Source organism: Phaethon aethereus, assembly GCF_964289735.1.
Source record: "Phaethon aethereus genome assembly, chromosome: 3".
NCBI lineage: Eukaryota > Metazoa > Chordata > Aves > Phaethontiformes > Phaethontidae > Phaethon > Phaethon aethereus.
In genome coordinates this window covers 71506881-71523408 of record NC_138576.1, presented here as the reverse complement: position 1 = coordinate 71523408, position 16528 = coordinate 71506881, and the positions used below count along the sequence as shown (strand labels likewise).

Below are 16528 nucleotides of genomic sequence, written 5' to 3'. Positions count from 1 at the left end.
CATTTCTTTCAGCTATACTGGCTCTAGAGTTCACTTACTGCAGCAGCAAACACCATAACTTGCAGACACATTTTCACCTTGGCAGTGTAGCTGCCGAAGAGGGCTCTATCCCTATTATATCTGGAAAAAGAAGGGTAAAAAAAAAAAATGTATTTGGTGCCCTTTCTCAAGCAAAGGACTACCTTCACGTACTTTTATGACTGATCTACTGAGGCTGGCAAAAAGGTCTGTATGGTCAATGCTTGAAAAGAGTTACTGCAGGAGAAAGATGCTCTGAAGGCAGCTGCTTCACTGCCCTTGGAGCTGTAAGTGTTCTTGCAGTGTGAGGGAACCAAAGCACTCATCTGAAGGAAGTTCAGCTGGAAAACTGCCAAGGCAAAACTAGACAAAAAGGGAAATTCTTCTTGAGTACTGCAGGACTGGGGAACCTCCAAAACCCCCTCTCAGCCCTTCCCCACCCTGTCAAGAACGACGGCTTTCAAAGCCTGACTCAGGGTGGCCCAGCCAATGCCACATTTCCAAAGTGTGAGCTAAAAGCATAGTGGGAAGAGGAAGAGGCAGGGGGGGGCGGATCTCCAAAATAATTTACTTTTATTTTCAATTCAAGGCCCCAAAAGTTTGGGAAATGTCACCATATATACACCCACAAAAAGAACACCGTCCACTACGTGATATCAATACACAAACCCACTTTTAAAAAACTAATACAGGTAGAATAGGGAAACTTTTATTCTATCACGCAAGAGGAGACAGCAAAAAATTGGCTGTCACTAGAACTTGTATAAAATCACTGTTGTATTTTAACAATCCCAAAAACTAAAGGGAAGGGACATCAAGAAGGTGACAAAGGGCATACCTAAAACACGGGAATTCTTCCTCCACCTCTTAAAAGGGAACAAGGACATTTCAGCTGCAATATGTGAACTCTGCCTAATGCATTAACTCGAGCTGCATTTCACAAAGGATTTCCAGAAACGAGTCTGAGGTCAAAACTTTTGTCTATAAAGGAAATTAGAAGGAAATTGTAGGAGATAAAACACAGCTTTAGATTCTGGCGGTCATCCAGCTTTGTTCATTTTATTCTAATATATTAAAAAGAAGAAAAGTGCCTTTGAGGGCTGCCACATCCATTACTTTAGTCAGGACTGTATACAGCACACAGTCTATTTACTAACTCACCAGACTCCTTTACTTGCCCAAGAGATTATCCTTTCCCACAACATGAGCTGCCTTTCAGGCTAATTACATTCTTCAACTAGATTTTCAAGTTAAATGTTAAAAATTTTTGATAGATCAAATATTTGAAAAATGTTTTTTTCCTCTTCAGTATAAGAGCAACTCTTCAGGAAACATTTCAGATTGTATGAAGTGATTTCATTAAATACACTTCTTTCAGTACAAGCTATCCAATTTGATCCTGGTTATGGAATATGAATGATCCCTGTAGCACCTCTCTGCAGCAAATAAAACACACCACACAGGCAATAAAGATTCTCCATTTTAAGAGGAGTACGCTCAGTGCTGCAAGTCTTGCCTAATGAAGGAACGGTGGGCCAGTGCTGCCAACGAATCATTGGGCAGCCTTCCCCACACTCCTCCCCATATATACCTCTGGCACTCTTTCACTCCATTGCATGAAACACATCTTCAAGACTGTGTCCAAACTACACCTTTTAAATAAACCCTGTATTAGCAAAAAAATCCAAAATATATTTATTCTTTCCAGAGTGTTTGTTTTGAAAGCATCTGCCCAGCTATATACCAGGAGTACAGACAGGAACAGCTTCAGTTTCAAATCTAATGACAGTTGAACTGAACTATAACCAAGTTAGCAAAACATTCCTCACTTCAAGAACGTTTTCTGCACTTTGTATATAGACTACATACTTGCCTTAAAGCCATTTCAACTGATGTGAGGAACCATTAGCAGCTGTCATTTCAACAGCATGTCTTCTATCTTCTATGACAAATTCACTTTACTCAATAGCAATTTTAATCACTCTGTTCACTAACAGGAGCCACAAAATCTAACAGTGCTACTCAGACTTCTTTCTTCAGAAGTACAACCAAATGAATTAGCATTGCTCCTTATTAGGAAAAAGTTAAAGAGCTATTAACAATAAGCTTGCAAGAATTAAAACAAATTCTGTTTTATTTTACCGTGATGTGTAACTGAAAGACACACAGGTATTCTGGTTTTATCAGACTCATCTTACTCATTCACCCAAAAAGAGCACTTTAAGAAAGCCTTTGCATGTCTGTTCACCACTTAACTAACCAGTGCACACAGGAGATCCACAGCCTCTAGAACCAGTTCCTGGTGTCCAATCCGTGAGATACCCAAGTCTTCAAGGTCCTGGTGAGAAATCTGTAACAGCTGTTCACCATTTATCTTCTCCCGTTCAAATTTATGGACATACTGCTGCAGGCAATCATCCAGGCCTATCAAAGCACAAAAGAGAGAAGAGGATATGATTAGAAATTTTTGTCTTTTCTTACCCTTCCCCCCGATTAAAAAAAAGCAAACTCTGCAAAAGGCACAAATGGCAAATTCATACAACATGTGGAGCTAAATTATGAAAGAAACTTGCAGTGAGACTGAAGCTGTACCGCAGGGGCATGGAAATGGAGCATGTAGGTTTTGTGGATCCTTGGGTCACCTCAGTCAATGCATGACTCACCTGCTTCTCATGAATCAAGCTAGGCAGGTAAGAAGGTCCCTTTGGTGTTAGCATAGGCAAAGCTGTCAAAGGGCACACATAGACTCAGCCATCAGGGTAACCCAAAACCCTGAAGAGCAACCAAAGCATCAACAACAAAAAATAGTAACTGATAAAAAAAAGAAAAGATAAATAAAACAAGGCAAGGCAAGAACAAGGATCTTACCCAAAGCCTAGTTAAACAAGCAAACAACCAAAAGCACGAAAACCCACAGTTCTCCATCCACTTTTATATAAAAGGGCCGAATGAATGATGAGAGAGAAGAAAATGGAACAAATCAAAGGCAAAGCAATCGAAATCATGTTTGGCTCAAGTCTCATTACTCCCTTGATTTATGAGACCCTGCAGCTTCCTGAACCAGCCATTCCTTCCCCTTGCTAAGGATTAACAGCACACACCAATAAGAAATCTAATTCACTTTTGTATTTATGAAGTATCTTTAAAACAGTTTAGAGTATTTTGTCCCAGCAATATCCCCAAAATCTTCACTTTAAATTGTAATTCTATGATCCTGTTCTCTAATCACTGGGGAAAAGATGCTGTAGAGAAAGGATTTCTGGTTTTCGTTTTGTTGTATTTGACTAAACTTCACATGTTAATCCTGTTTTCTTCTGTATTCTGCTCATTTCCTCTGTTCTTAAAGATCCTGTGTGCAACAACACAGGGAAAACACTTGGATGGATGTGTTATTTTAAAGATGATGCAGTGTTCTTGATGCCCTGTTCCACTTCAACATATTAGCTAGAGCAAAAGGAACAGATCCAATTAGATCTTTTGTAGAAATATATCACATTCACTAAAAATAGCTGACACGAGAAAAAATTCAGATTACAAATCTGACATCTACTTATAGCATCCACAACAGCTACATTGTTTGACCACTCTGTTTTAAAAAATTGAACCTTTAGCTGTATAAAGGATGTTTATCCTCTATGCTGGCTCAAAAGGAAGCCATTGAGATGGACAGGATGTCGAATGCTGCAGATGAGAAACACGAACAGCATTCTGAACTACGATGAAACCAGAGCCAGAAGACCAGCACTCCGTTCCACTCATGGAGCCGCAGCAGCAGCCTGGAAAACAAGCGCTCCCAGCACACGCTACTGCCAAGAAAACATTCGAGACAAATCACAAGGGGGGTTCTAGGAGTCACATGAAACACACTCATTTCATAACAGCAGCATGAGCAGTCACTGCTGTCTTGCACTGTCAGGTCACAGCAGATCTGCAGGTTATGGCCTCTCAGAGGCACAGATTTACTTAACGCACATCACTTGCCTTTATAATGCTCGCTCAAAAATTAATGAGGACAGACACCCTGGCACTTAACAGTCACCCCTTCCCATGACTCGGGCAAACTTAATTATTGTAGCACACCAAAACCTGGCTGAACAAGCTTGACTCCTCCACGTGCAGAGCTACTAGTGTGCACAACTTTATTTTTAAGCCTAATTATGAATGGGAAAACCCACATGCAAGATGAGAGTGTCTCCCAGGGCTACAGTTGTTTGGGGTGCACTCTTGTTTCTTCCCATCTGTCTTGGCAAGGCCACATAAATTTTGAAAATTGAGCCCAGTGTTCTCTTTCCCACAGGCAAAATTCTCCCTTAGGCTACACAAACTCTTTTCCCAGGAAAAATAATAAAACTATCTGGCCCTCATTGTTTAACAATTTATTTTTTCAGAACAAATTCTCAACCAAGGCTGACATACAGTGCACATATTTGGCATTCCCAATTCTTAATGCTGTCTTGCAGACCACTGTTTCCCATCATTTGCCATCGTTAAGCCCATAGTTTCCATTACAAATTGCACAAATGCCTAAAATAAAACACTTCATTCAGCAAGCAATTAAGTTTTTATTTTTTTAAAGTTTCTTGAATGCAGTGTTGATTTGCCTACTATCCTTTCTGTGTGTTGACTTTGCTTTCTAGATCCTCATTCTGTGCTAAAACATGAGAGTTACAAATTTATATACCTCCCTCTCCCCGCCAAAATACAACTATGGCTTTCAGCTTGCCTGTGCTTTTTTTTTTAATTTATATTTGCCTGTTCCTGAAGGTCTATTACAACTGGAACAGCCACCTCTAAAATATTTTTTTCATAAGACTCCTTAAAAACAATACTTCTACAATCACACCATAAGACTATATTTTATAAAATATTACAAAAATCACACACATGTTAATTCAAAACAGGCAGAGGCACTGCCGCTCAGCTAGAAATGTATTTAAGATTAAGTGACCAAAACCATGCAAAGCAGGAAGTGAAGACAGCCCCACACACTCATGGCTAGCATTCACTAATGGTTTAAGATGAGCTTACTAACATTAGTGTTATTATTTTTACTAAGAAACATATGGAAAAACCTTAAACATTTTAATTGAGATTGCAACCACATTTGTAGCCTATTGTTTCATTTTCCATCATATGAATGAAGTGTTTAAACATCATATGCAAACCAAAAAATTCCTATTCCTCCAAGAGGGAAAGAAGAAGGGAGGAAAAAAGGACTCATAAATCAGTTAAATAAAATAACTAAATATTTTAGTGAGGTTTAAAAAGTCAGCATTCAAATGCCACTGGTAATCTAAATGAACTGCTCATGTTTTCCTTTTTCCACGCATCTCATTTTTCATGTATTTTCCCTGTGAACTTCAGAACCTCAGGTAGACTTGGTATTGCCCATTAGTGAAGTCTGGATATTTCTGAGAAACTTCTGAGGTCATTTTCAACAGTGTAATATTAGCAGGTTCAAGCAAAGAAGAGTTTTCTCTATTTCCGAAAAAATACAATTAAGACTCCCATTGGAAGAGACATCTAGATTTACCTCCTTTACCTACTGAAGAGCCCTTCTGAATTCTAGTCTCTTCATTTTATGCTCAAACTGTGTTTAAAAAGCATTTGTCCTGTAACATTGCAAAACTTGAGTAATGTTCTGCAGTAACAGTAGCACCGATTTTGCCTCAAAAAAAAAAAAAAGAGAAACTATTCTAGTTAGTGTTATTCATATCATGAAAACCCTTTTGAGGAACTGCAGTGTAATTTGTATAAAACTCCGTCCCAAATTTTGGCAGGTGTAGAGACCTGCAATAGATCCTAAGAACTGTCTAGACTTTTCTGTCTAAAATAACCTTCCACCACCACACTAAACACTCCAGCAGACATTCAATACCTTGCATTCATGCAAAAACATTAGGACAGGGCTTACACTTACAGATTTGCACTGATACCAATCTCAGTCTGTTTCCAAGATTAAGAAAGTTATTTTGAATAAGAATTAAGGAGAAAAGAAAAACATCTTTGAGGGGAATAAAGGGGAGTTTTGGTCTAAGCCATAACTATCAATTTACTACTCTGAGTTAACATTTCAGCTTTTGATAGATGTCAGCCATTCAGCAATGGCATATCTGACTCCCAAAGTACTACAGACCTGTGTTTTACAAGTAGAGTCATTGTAGTTTTATTGCTCAACTACTGTGCTGGCCATTACCAACTAATTTACCTATAATAAAGCAGTAAAAAAAACCCCAAAAAAACCCAGTTAACTAATGTATTATGGCCACAGGTCCAAAATCAGATGACTCACCAGCTCTTCTTTCCCCACTCCATCCCACTCTTCCTCGACTCTTCCTCTCATGTGAGACCAGTCTCTATATACTCCAACATGGGGGAGACAAGGAGGAGATAGACTGGGCAAGGAACAGAGAAGGGAAGGGAAATGAATACTGGAAGGTGACAGGGATCATTTTCTGTTAGTTCAGGAACTTGAACAGATTCACAGAACAGTTCATAAAATGCCAAAGTTGACATGAGGAAGTGGGAGGAGCACAAGCCACTTCAGAGGAAGGAATCATAAGTACAAGATTGTCTACTTCACATAGCAACACCATGGGAATCATCACTCACCACCTCAAGGAAATACAGCTTTATTAACAAGTACTCATCTCTTCTCTGTTGGGTGACTTTTTAACAAACAGAGCACCTGGTGTCTCAGAGTAGCACCAAGGTTCAACTACAACCCTCAGCCCATCAAGGGCTCCCTTGAACCTTGGACAGCAGCCTAGGTGGGACTGACAAAGTCTTTTGCCTCATCACCTTAAGAAACACACATTCAAATGTTGTAAGAATCTGACCTTCCCACCTAAGATCACTCTTATTCTGGTCTCCTCATCAGGGTCTATTTAGTTGCCACTTTCAGTCTGCAAAGACTCCTTGCACACATCAACCAACAATTCTAGGAGAATCTTCTACATACCCATGGGCTACATCAAAAGCAGCGTGGCCAGCAGGTCAAGGGAGATGATTCTGCCCCTCTACTCCACTCTGGTGAGACCCCACCTGCAGTGCTGCATCCAGCTCTGGAGCCCTCAGCACAGGAAAGACATGGACTTGTTGAAGCGAGTCCAGAGGAGGGCCACCAAAATGATCAGAGGGCTGGAACACCTCTCCTGTGAGGACAGGCTGAGGGAACTGGGCTTGTTCAGCCTGGAGAACAGAAGGCTCCAGGGAGACCGTCTTGCAGCCTTTCAGTACTTAAAAGGGGCTTACAAGAAAGATGGGGACAGACTTTTGAGCAGGGCCTATTGCGATAGGACAAGACGTAATTATTTTCAACTAAAAGAGGGAAAATTTTGACTAGATCTAAGGAAGAAATTTTTGACCATGAGAGTGGTGAAACACTGGCACAGGGTGCCCAGAGAGGTGGTAGATGCCCCGTCCCTGGTGACATTCAAGTTCAATTTGGACAGGGCTGTGAGCAACCTGGTCTAGTTGAAAATGTCCCTGCTCATTGCAGGGGAGAGGGTTGGACTAGATGGCCTTTAAAGGTCCCTTCCAACCCAAACTATTCTATGATTTTACATGTACATTATACTATCAATTTTATTCCACATAATTTTATAACTGTTTTTGTGATCATTTCCTCCCCTCATTTCCTCCATCTTCCAGTCCTGGAAATAGAAATTAATAAAAGAAAAAGCAGGAGGGAATCAAGGCAGCAAACAAACACTAGAAAGAGAAGAGAGCTACTTCATGACAAGTGGATGAATCAGCACCTGAGAAGGCAGAAGAAACTAAGGAAAAAGAGTCTGCAAGACAGTTGTGAAAAGCTGAAGCAGCAGCTTGGTATAACAGGTACAAGGTGAAAAAGAACACACTGAAAAGAAAGTTCAAGGAGAACACACACACAGAGTTTTCTTTACTATAGAATTGTTCAATGCAGTAGGAAGGTTGTTCCACTGCCAGGGATGACTTTAACAAAGTAATTCAAGGTCCTTTAAAAGGATGATGAAATAATAAATCTAGAGCAGTCAGTGGAAACTTAATTCAGTAATAATTTGAGCCTAGGTAAGAGCTGACTTTCTAGGACCCACATGCCATGATTGTTTTAGCATTTATCCTTCCATAAGTTTTCAAAAGAAAAGTTTAGTTACCTGTTGGTGCGAGCCACTTACAGGGGACAGAGAGGAGTTCAAAGGCCTTAGTTTGCCAAGAAAAAATAAAAGCCTTCAAGAGATCTTTAAATTACCGTCTAGTGTACAAAGTTAAAAACTTCCTTGTTCATTTTTTTAATCCAAGTAGTTTCACAATCACCCATAGCACTGCCACCGTCTGAAGTATCAATCACTTAGAAAACACCCACACCACACAGAATTGAAGAGCAAGAGCTACTTACTATCAGCATCATAGCTCATTTATAAAATAAGTTTTCCTCACATAGGCAATTTTAAGCAATTCTTACATGTTTCTACTTATCATCTGTATTCTAACCAAGCAGGCATGGACTGTAGCCTCACCAGGCATTAGGTCTAGCTTTGCCGAGGACAGGAATTGCCTATAACAGCCAGAACAGTACCGAAGTTTCTTGTCTGTCCCCCTGCTTCATGCAGGGGTGGAACCAGACAAATTGCTGGCTTCTGCCTTGCCAGCAGGGATGCAAAGGGCAGCTCTCTCACGAAGGTCACAGCAGGACAGAGGGAAAGGGCAAAGCCTTCAGCTTTGATAATGAATGCTTTGCTGTCCCCTCTGTAATCCCCTCTGACTGACAGTCGCACAGAAAGCCGTTCACAACATGTTCCTATTTTCAGTATTTCCAACTAACATATTTAGCCTGGAAAAACAGACTACATACACATGCGTTCACACAACCTTAAAATAAATCCGTTCATTTCATTCCATTCAAATCCACCCATAAATCCCTTAGCTCTTTTGAATGCAAAACTAAAAGCTTTGCAATAAGAGAACCAGCGGGTAAATTTGGGTTGTAAACCATCCCAACCAGAAGGGCTATGGAGACTGTGCTTAACCTTTAGTCACTCCATATAAATAAAATCTCAGATTGACAGGCCTTCCTCTGTGTTATACTGTTTACCAGTCCTCCTCACAAAATCGTTGACTGAGACCATTCCAGCAGTCCCTGTTATCATGTTCCAGACTGCATAAGTTGAGGACAACTATAAGCTTCAGCACTTCACAGGGTAAATCACAAAGTACATTATGGAGTCAAAGTAGCTTTTGTCCGCACGCTTGCTGAATCCTTCCAAGAACTCAAGCAGGTTTGCAAAGCAACACCTCTCTATACAAACACCAGTATAACTCACTCAAACTTCCATCACAAAATATTTTCAGGAAACTAAGCAGATGTGTGGTAAGACTGGAGTCTTTAAAGAAAAATTGTAGGGAGGAGAAGGATATGATAAAGGCCTACAAAACTAGAAGTGGAACAGAAAAACAGAAAAAGAACTGATGATACATCATCTCTTCCAATACAAGAATTAGGGAAAGCAAATGAAGCTAGCAAGTAACAGGGCCAAACAAGCAATAAAGAGTGATTCTTCATACAGTAGTATGCAGTGAATGATCAACATCCATATGGGATCCTGAGAAGGTGAACAGGTTCATGAAAGAAAATGCCACAGAAGTCACGTCTGACTGAAAGACTCAAAAGAGAAATCGTTGAAGGCTTGAGGAAGCCTACAGAAGGAAACACACAATATGTCATCTTTCCTACAATCTTCTTTGAAGCATCTCTTTTTGGCAAACATTCAGTATGGGACACTGTGCTAGACAGCACAGGACACAGGACTTCCATAGCTGTGCCATATACAGCATACAAATGTAAATGGCAGCTTCCTTTTAACTACTTTTACCCTAAGACTTAAGAAAATCGTTATCTCTTCACTAGTGAAAGCTACTATCTGTGTTAGTATTTACTGTAATAGCAGCACAAGGTTTTCCCAAAAATGCAAAAAATCTTTAGAGAAATAAAAAGGGGGGGGGGAAGGCAAGGAAAAGAACAGAAAGGGTTAAATGCATAATACTAAATTGTGATATCAATTTAAGCCACAAATAAAACCAAAGCTTTTCCAGACTGGTAAAAAAAAACACCACAGCAAAAATAGACCCTAGTAATACTAGGAAATAGACCACAGTGAATCACGCAGCTGCTCCTGTGGGTTGCAATCCCGCTTGAGATATTAACAGTGAGTGGGAAATTGTAGGAATGGATTAATTTAGAAATTGTACCTTCAGCTGACAAGGAGTGAACTTCCATCAGGACTGCAAAAATATATTTGACATGAGTAGATGACAGCATACAGTAAACTGAGATAAAAGCAATTTTGTAATAAAGGAAAACTTAAATTATTGTACTTAACTCCAAAAGCATCTCAACTAAAACTCAAAGTTTAGTTTTCTTTCTTTTTAATGGCTCTTTTCCAGGGAACTTGTGAAGAAAATTGGGTGGGAGAGGAGAAACCTATTTCTATTATTTTCCATAGGGGAGTTCTTATTATGACATAGCTTTAAGGCCTCAAATTAAGGGCAAAATTAAAATGTAATACTATAGAACTTTAAAATTCAATTGTGCTGGCAGGCCATGTTTTTTTAAAAGGAAAAAAGAAAAAAATACACAGCATAATGAAATACGGGTTTAACCAGAAAAATGTCTCTTTAGAAAAGAGATACAAGCATGAAGACACAGGCCAATCATATCATACTCTACTACACTGAAAAACAAATCACTACGCCACAACCAGAGACAGAAATTAAAGTCTTTCTCAGTTTGACAGGGTATCCCCTCCAGACAGGAAGAGGCAGAGGATATCAAAAAGAAAAGTCTACTGTATTACATTCCCACCAATTTGAAGGCAGGTGGGCCAGAATACACATGCAGTCATGTTTTTCACCAGCAGAGCTGGACTGGACATCTGCACACAGCCTGTGGGCCCTGCTGCACGTACTAGGCCGTAGCCTAGCGGGGCTTTGCTGCCATCAGTCACCAACGTCACCCACTTCCCTGAGAGGACACGACTGACTCCACTCTGAATATTATGCCATTAAGTATCATTTAGCTTCTAGGGCTGAAATTTCAACTTACTCAGAAGGAAAAGTGAAGAGATGAAACACACACATCCCCATTCAAGGGCTTACCACTCAGACCCAGGCGGGACTGCTGACCAGAGAAAGATGAAGGATGGGAAAAAAAAAAAAGGAAAACTGATGCACATCATTTTTTCCTCATGACTTTAGGTTACATTCTCTGTCTGCATCAAGGATCAAGTTTCATGTGAAGTAGCTTCACGCAATACAACAATCATGCTTCGGTTTTCTCTTAAGAATCAACTACATCAGTCGCTGACCAGCTACACTTGGCAAAAGCAATCTTTCCATGCTTTAACAGATTCTGTTTGACAAACGAGATAGGTGAGATGGAAGCAGAGGACATCCATACATTCTCTGCAGATAGACCTGGCACTCTAACTTTCAACAAAACATGCAACAAAAGCCAACATTCAGCAAATGCATGTTAGACACGTTAAAATAGAGAACACACCTGCCCCGGGCAGACAAGCCCAAATAGCTTCCTAGCCAATACCACAAGATGTCTTCAGGGACACTCCTGACAACATCCTCCCTGACTTCACAGTAAAAACAATATACTAACTGTGGTAAGTTGCAACTCTCATTCATCTGCTGAACTTACCACAGCATGAGCAAGGCAACACAAACCAGATAAAATGGCAGTATATTGTAGCTGTAATGAGACACTTCTATTTAATCAGCATTTATTGCTCAAGTAGCAGCTGAGAACTACTATAAACTCCAAACCGAAACAAGAAAACATCTCTTTGTCCAATATACTAATACGTGCAAAGGTGTGCCCATTTGTCTGTTGGATGCATTTAAAATAGCTGCAATTAAATGGGTTTAAAATGGCTCTCCACTGACACAGAAGCACTTCCAGCAAATAGGACCCAGATCTAGTTACTCTTTTTCACCCTAAGTTTTTACCACTGTATCTAGCAATCAATTTATCCCACTCAAAAAATTATTTTAAACCCGCAGAGCTTGGCACTGCATGTGGTAGTAAACTACTGCAATGGCAGAAAAAATCACATTTAATTGTTACTGAAAAAAGATTGTTCTTGAACTAATTCATTCAAACTCTTTTGACAGCCATCATGGCCAGTGAACATACCTTAGTGTTTGCCACAACCTAATAAAATCATTTTGCTGGTGAAGACATGACTGACAGTGTCGGCAAATACAGAGCTTTTAGCATGGTAAAAGAATAATCACTCAATATGACTTTTAAAGTCACATGCATGCACTAGGGGAGGCAAGAAAGACTACTAGATGGCTATAGTGAGAGATAAATGCAACAGGATTTAAAAGGCATAAAAACACTGCTAGCTCCTTCCTACACCCTAGAAAATTCTCTTCTGTCATCTTTTGTTGCTTTCAACTGATGTGCATGACTAATCAAAAGGCGTTGCTTAAACAGGACATTAACAGAAGTTAGGTACTTTATTACACCAGCATAGAGTGGCTTCATTAATTCCGCTCAAGCAATGAGCGTAGAACTGTTCCACATACATGAGGATAAATCAACATGTCCTACAGGCTATTAGTGACATAAAGCATCGTCTTCTCATACTGCGTCAAAACTCTGACAAGCAAACTTTCACCAAAGTTTAAATGTGAGGACTCTGTTCCACTCTGGGCTTGAAAAATCTCACTCCTCTTAAATGCTCAGAAGTTGTTTCCCAATGCAGATGGGCTCAGAGAACCACTATATCTTTCTCCAGCAGGAAACAAAAGTAAGTGGTAAAATCAGAAGTGGAGAAAACCAGATGATTCCAGTATTCTTTTATTCTCACCCCACTAAGGCTTTTTCTTCATAATAAGTACACTTTAAGACATGCTGGCCAATACATTTTAGATTATACTCAAACAGGAATTTGCAAGTTCTATAGTCAAGGCAGGTCTGTTTTTCTCTCACACTGAAAAATTAATTGTTCATTCCATTGATGTAAATAACAGCTTTGCCTAGGCACAGTAGGGTTTTGGCAGGAATGAAAGCAGAGTGGTATCTGGCCACTCAAAGCTGCAGTTGAGAAGAATCTACAGACAAGACCTTTGTCCCTCCCTCCATACAGTGTTAGGCTTTGTGGGGCATCAGTCACTTCACCATGTGTCCTCTCCTGTACAGAGCATATGGGATGACTCAAACAAACCACCCATGACCATATGACAGCATTCGTCTCTTCTGCAGCTAGGTGGCAACAAGAACTGAGGTAGGAGACCAATTGCCATTTCATCTTCAGGTTAGTCTACCACCCTGACTCACTCTCTCAGTAAGGAGGCCAGAGACAAAAGGACACCATCACCTCAGAACATTGACTTCACTGGATCCCAGATGGCATCGAAATGCAGTTTGTTACTGCCAACCAACTCACTTTTATCCAAAATTGAGGTAAAGCTCCCTCACACCACCAGAGACAGGTTTGTCACAGCCACTTAACATAAACAACAGGAGAAGGCAAGCTGCACAAATGCCTGTGCCTCAACCACTGCAACAGGACCTTTATAAGCTCTGTATCAGCAGCAGCTTCACCTAGTAGAATGGGCTGTAAATTGGGAAAAGATGTAGGAAGACAGAACATGATCTGCCATCTTTGCTGTGGAATTACTGCAGAGGATGAGGGCAGAAAGTTGCAGGGAGGTGGGGGATAAACAGCAGAAAGCGGCACAACTACACCCCGCAGAGCTCATCTGTCAGGGACCCGACTTGTACCACGTGAGGCCCCCCACGCTGCTCCTCGCTGGACCGGCTGCAGACCTCACAGGGCGGGGTGTTTCCTCACACCCATTATCAGCTCCAAAGAGAAGAAATCTTATTTCTGCTACTAACAGATACAGATGTTTTGACTAAATCAATGTCACCGCAGAGAAATACATCTCCCAGAATTTTCCAACTCACACAACCCTGCTGAATTTGTTGGGTGGTTTCTTTTTTCTACCACTATTTTAACACACACTTTTTACAGGAGAACTTTTACTCAAAACAAGCCTTTAACACACTGTACCATTTTGCTTACAGAAGTATAATAGCACTGAACCTAAAATAGTCTCAATGCTAACTGTAGAGCTACCCACATTTTTTTTTTTAATGGAAATAATTTAATTTCATTTTATCATCCTAGTGAAATACATACTGTAGCTTAACGCATAGGAGAAATATGAAGTCATTTAAGTTCCCAGAGGCAAAAACTCTGGAAGCTGTGGAAGTTACAGAATTAGGACACAGTCTGTAAGTCATGTTGTATGGCTGAAGACCACCTCTCTAATCTCATTCTTCCCATTGTCCATCCCACTCCTCCAACATCCCTGATCTCACCTGTACCATACTATCACCCCCACCACTTGCCAGAAAACCTTCCAGGTCCTATCCATAGCAAAAGTGGTGACAGAGAGCCAACTAGAGGTGATGAGGGGGCCCATCAGGTGCTCCGGCTGTGTCTAAGCATCTTCTGCAGGGCAGTGCACCTGAGAGAAACACTGCAAATAACAAGCTGAACAAGCTCTGTGTTGTGGACCAACATATACCATCCCTGAGACACTAGCATACAGCCTGGCAGCAAATGACACCATGCAAGGCAGAGGTTTTGGGAAATACCCTATACAGGTGCCATATAGAAGAAACCAGATAGATGTTACAGGACTGTATTCAGTGCCATAGACTTAATGAATGTAAAAAGGCACTTTAATGACTGAAGGGATGTTGGACAAGAGGCAGCAAATGCCACAAAACGTAGGGAACGGTGAGGAGTACGGTGCAGTGTAGGATGGACGGTTGCACAGCTAGCACATTAATACATCATCCTACGAAGTATAGCTGACAATCCTATTTGCTTCTCTAGAGTATTTTTGTCAGGGAGGAAAGGAGGGGTGAGGAGAAGATGGGATGTAGACGGAGAAGGTTTCTGCACTCTCAGTACTTGACAGAACAACAATAAAGACCCTCCTGCACGATGCTGTTCTCGCCATCTCCCCAGATACAAGACATTCAAGACACACCAAGTGCATTTACTGCTTAAGTGTTCAAAAGTGGCTATACTGTGTCACATCAGTGTCCCAGGTTGCTGGTCAGACTGGTCTTCTGGGACCCAGATGTTACCATCAGTCACTTTGTATAATATTGCTTAAAGTGAAGCAACATTTCACATCTTACTGAGGAGTATGTCCTTTAGTAGGTTTCACCCCATCCTTCAAGATATCTCCTTGCTCCAGTTTTCCTCTCAAAGTCTTGTAATTTCAATTATAATGTTAATGCATTCACAGTAACAAGCAGTTTACATCAGCATCATCACAAAATGAAACTTCAAGATGTCAAAAATTCAAAGCTGTCTGAATGAGGAAGTGTTTCTGCTTCACAGAGAGATAACCTCAGTAAAACACAGCCACCTGTATTTCTGCCTATATCACTTTTTGCCTACTGACACTTCAAAGCAATGCTTCAGTTCATTATTTTCATGCATTTAACAATTCTCTTTGTCTACACGGCATCACTGATTTCTTATGTAAAGTCAATTTTCCTTTATATTGTTTTTTTCTATGCCACTATTTCTAAAAAGAACAATGTTACTTTCAAAGCTTGTTTTAGCAATTTTTTTTTACATTAACTTTTTAATTAGGGTTGGCTTTCATATAAAACAAATCAATTATCAATTGAAAAAAAAATCACCACTCCCATGCCTCAGTTAAGTACAAATCCAACAGCTGAAAGGACAGGAACTGTTAGAGAAGATCAACCCTTGCAAGAGGAAAGAACAGGCAGATACGTCCTAAAAGCTGACAAGCCACCCACACAGAAAATGTCTATTAACCCAGTGACTGATCCATGTTGTAAGCACCATATTTCTCCCTCATCTCAAAGATTACTACTCCCAACTTCAGTTATATCAAACTTCAGATCATCCATGTCTACAGCTGCACATGAACCAAAGGGGAAGATTCTCTGAATTGGATTTTAAATAAGGCTAAATAACTAACAATTGTGAAAGCGATAAGCCAACCATTTAGCAGACTTCTTCCAAAAGAGTATCAGGTGGATAGTCTCCCCTTAAGGCTTTGAGTTTTGTATTTGCAACACAGATGCATGAAGGGATGAAAATCCCGTAAATGGTTTGCATTCTTAATGTCTGACACAATTTAGTCCTTGGGGATCACACTACGTGCGTACGTGTGTGTATGCATGAGAGCTCATGCAATCTTTTACAATGAGGCCCTGATCCTGAACCTGTAACATTACTTTAAGCACCAAAAATAACCTACAGTTCTGCTGCTGTGATCAAAATGTCACCTATTAACTTTTGCATCACTATGATAGGTTTGTGTTCCTGCTTTACATCAAATGCAGTTGCTCTTCCTCACTCTCCTTGGTTGCTCTTTTTATAAAACAAACAAACACTACAGATACTTCTTGTACACTTACATTGATGGTTCAGAGTGTATTGCAGTT

General features: G+C 40.3%; 1 protein-coding gene across 2 annotated transcripts in view; it reads right to left on the bottom strand.

Annotated features, from left to right (window-relative positions):
• Positions 1 to 16528, bottom strand: part of CNKSR3 (CNKSR family member 3) — a gene marked incomplete at its 3' end in the record, with an annotated part of 61947 nt that overhangs the window by 25585 nt on the left and 19834 nt on the right. For both annotated transcript variants that reach the window (XM_081997782.1, XM_081997783.1), the window contains exon 2: positions 2279 to 2442. In XM_081997782.1, coding sequence (XP_081853908.1) covers positions 2279 to 2442 — 164 coding nt within the window. The remainder of the gene's footprint in view (positions 1 to 2278; positions 2443 to 16528) is intronic.